Raw genomic sequence first — 3123 nt, forward strand, 5'->3', positions numbered from 1 at the left:
CAACTCATTGTGCTGAGGAACTCGACTGTCCATAATTTCACAATCCTCTCAGGTCTAACAGTAGTCGTCCCAGTAGGGCAGCAGTTTTAGCGGTATGTATGATGTGCTGAAAAAGTGCAAGTGTTCCAGTCACAGAAATATAAAATTCAAGTGCATATTCACGCCTAGAATCTTTAAAATACACTTCTCTGTCCATTCAGAATCATTTTTTTCATTATTGGACCACCCAGCTGGAACCACCTACTGTACACTCTTAAATATAAACAATACTAATAAAAAATCCTTTATTGGCATCTATGGTTCCAAGAAGAGCCTGTAACATCCACTGAATCTTTCCATTGCACAAAATGTTCTTTACAGTGGAAAAAAAATTTTCACTAAGGAAAAATGGTTATTTTAAGAACTGTTCACTGAAAGGTTCTCTGGGGAACCCAGAATGGTTCTTCTATAGTAGGGACGTTCAAAACTTCCTGGAGGGCCACTGTTCTACAGGATTGTAGCTCCAACCCTAATTAAACACACCTGAACCAAAGTAATCAAGGTCTTTAGACTCACTAGAAACTTCCAGGCAAGTGTGTTGGAGCTAGTTGGAGCTAAACTCAGCAAGATATTGGCCCTCAAGGAGCAGAACTGGACACCCAAGTCCAATGGCATTGCTGTGAAACTTTGGAATTTTTATTTTTTAGAGTGTACTTAATATCTAATTTCAATAAATTAATGATGTTAGTACATCTGATTATGTGCCATCCCATATGAGAGACTTTAAAATACCTGTGGAGGAGAAAAAAAAAGTTCCTGGACAACTGGTGAGGTCTTTGTGGATGGATGGGTTGCTTTGAGCTTTCCCCAATGGTTTTTATGCCATATTTTATGTGACATAATGTCAGTTCAGTGGCTTATATTATTTCTCGTCCCATTTTTGACCACCAGAGGGTCAAGGAAAGACATTTAAGGTGCTGGTAGAAGAACCAGGCTCTACGGAGCATGGAGACCTGGACGTTAGACCACAGTGTTCCTCTGCCGGTATGGAGGAGGAGGCAGGACTGTTCCTGGCTTCAAACCAGACAGATATTCAGGGTTTTCAGCCACGGCAGGCTGTATGTGGCCATTCTGCTTGTAAAGGAACTTGTTATTGCAGATCACCGAAGAGTCTTGGGAGTTTTGAGGGGTGACCTTGGGCGGAAGGCTTTGCTGCCAATACTCAGGATTGTCAAAGCTATTCTTGTACATCTTGTCCACTAATGCGGTCCCAATCTGGGTGCCCGGTTGCACCGGATGACCCGGTAGGCCCATTGTGCCACCTTTACCAGACTTTGCCAAGTGAAACTGTTGGGGAGAATGATTAGATTTGTTTGGGTGCCCTGGTTGGACTTGATAGCTCACTAGACAGATCTGGCCTGCTGGTGGAACAGATTTGCTGCCATGATCATGAACCAACTGAATTGAATGGGCATTTTGATCATTTTGGCTCATCGGTCCAGGGTGTACCGGCTGAACTGGCGGTATGGCGAAATGAACGTGCGGTCCATGGCTGTGATGATGGGGTTTTCCCAATTGTGTGATGTGGGGAACATGTGTGCTTTGAGTGTGGGCTGCTGTGGTCATCTGCAATGGGATGGAGACTCCATTTTTCCTTAACATCTCCTGGTTCATGCCGCTGGGGTTGTTGAATGTGTTGAGGTAAAGGGGCTCGTTGATATACTCGTCTTCACAATTGGGCTTCCCATCAGGGGCGCTGTGGTAACCCAAGTTGTCTAGCGCATGAATGTCTTTATTTTTACGCCTTGTTACAAAAGGATTCTCCTCAACAGGGTTCAGATGATCTGCAAAGAAGATAGACAATGACATGGATAAAACATTGTAGTTATACTTTACTCCCCCTCATGTCATATTATGACTTTTTACTGTAGTTTCTTTCTTTGGTGAAACATAAGGCAGCAAATGTGTAATGATGTCTTGGTCAATTTTCTTAAATATAATGAAAGTGATTGAGGACCTGGGCTATCCAGCTCCAAAAACAAAAAAGCACTCTGAAACCCATACAAATCATAAAAAAATAATTATGAATCATAAACCTGGTTCATACAACTTAAGCGCTGCACATCTTCTGAACGGGTTCGTTCTTTGATACAATTAAAGTAGCAGTAAGGCCTAGACAGCAACAAAACAAACAAAAAAAATTTAAAGAAAAAAACGAATTGCTTCATTAAAAATACTTAATTAATACTAAAAACTTTGGTCCCTATTCATCGTAATTGCATAAAAAATGACCGGTACATTCTTCAAAATGTCTTGTTCTAAATTTCACAGATAAAAAAAAAAGTCAAACAGGTTTGGAACGACACAAGGGTGAGTAAACGATCTAATAATAACGGTCCTATTCACAAATTCTATAATAAATATTTGAGAACATACTTGTGGAGATCTTGTCCTTCATAGGGGACATATAACCATCCTCATCTGTATCTTCCCTCTGTCCTTTCTCTCCCAGTAGGACAGTTGGGTCTGCACTGTAACGCTGTCCACTGCTGTCCTCTACTGAGTGAACTGTGGGCTGTTTCTTTAAGCTTCCATTGCAGTGCTGCTCATCTGCTGGGTCCAGACCTGATCTTTGTATACCTGCCGGGACAGAGGGGCCACTTCCTGTAGCAACTGCCTCATGGGGTCGGGATCCTATCACCTCTTCAGGGCACAAGCTTCCATCTTGATACTCAAACTGGTTCTGATCACAGGAGGAACAAAAAATTAACTTAAGGTAAAATAAGTTAAAATATGCTTTAGACATGTCCACAGGAAAAACATTCAGAACAAACACTATATATATATATATATATATATATATATATGTGTATACCAATATATTGCCAGGGCTTATAATTACCAGAATGATGTTTGCCAATTTTTTTTTTTTTTTTTTTTTTTACAAAAACCCCGGTTTTTTATTTTTAAAATTTTTTTTTTTTTTTTTTTTTTTTTTTTTTTTTTTTTTTTTTTAAATGAATATACATACATGTTTTTGTTGCATATATATGTGTTCTAGATTCAGTGTAAACACTATGCTTTGGCAATACATTGTAACAATTGTCATGCCAATAAAGCACGAATTGAATTGAATTGAATTGA

The 3123-nt window shown here is 39.6% G+C and overlaps 1 protein-coding gene across 1 annotated transcript in view; it reads right to left on the reverse strand.

Moving 5' to 3' along the window:
• Nucleotides 1–587: 587 nt before the first annotated feature.
• The window catches only part of LOC107565289 (receptor tyrosine-protein kinase erbB-4-like), a 54068-nt gene continuing 51532 nt past the window's right edge, over nt 588–3123 (reverse strand). The window contains 2 exon segments of the mRNA XM_016250511.1: nt 588–1823; nt 2416–2722. Of these exon segments, the coding sequence (XP_016105997.1) occupies nt 1000–1823; nt 2416–2722 (1131 nt within the window). The 3' untranslated portion in view covers nt 588–999.

Source organism: Sinocyclocheilus grahami, unplaced genomic scaffold (assembly GCF_001515645.1).
Source record: "Sinocyclocheilus grahami isolate Dianchi unplaced genomic scaffold, SAMN03320097.WGS_v1.1 scaffold25.1, whole genome shotgun sequence".
In the NCBI taxonomy this organism is placed as follows: Eukaryota; Metazoa; Chordata; class Actinopteri; order Cypriniformes; family Cyprinidae; genus Sinocyclocheilus; species Sinocyclocheilus grahami.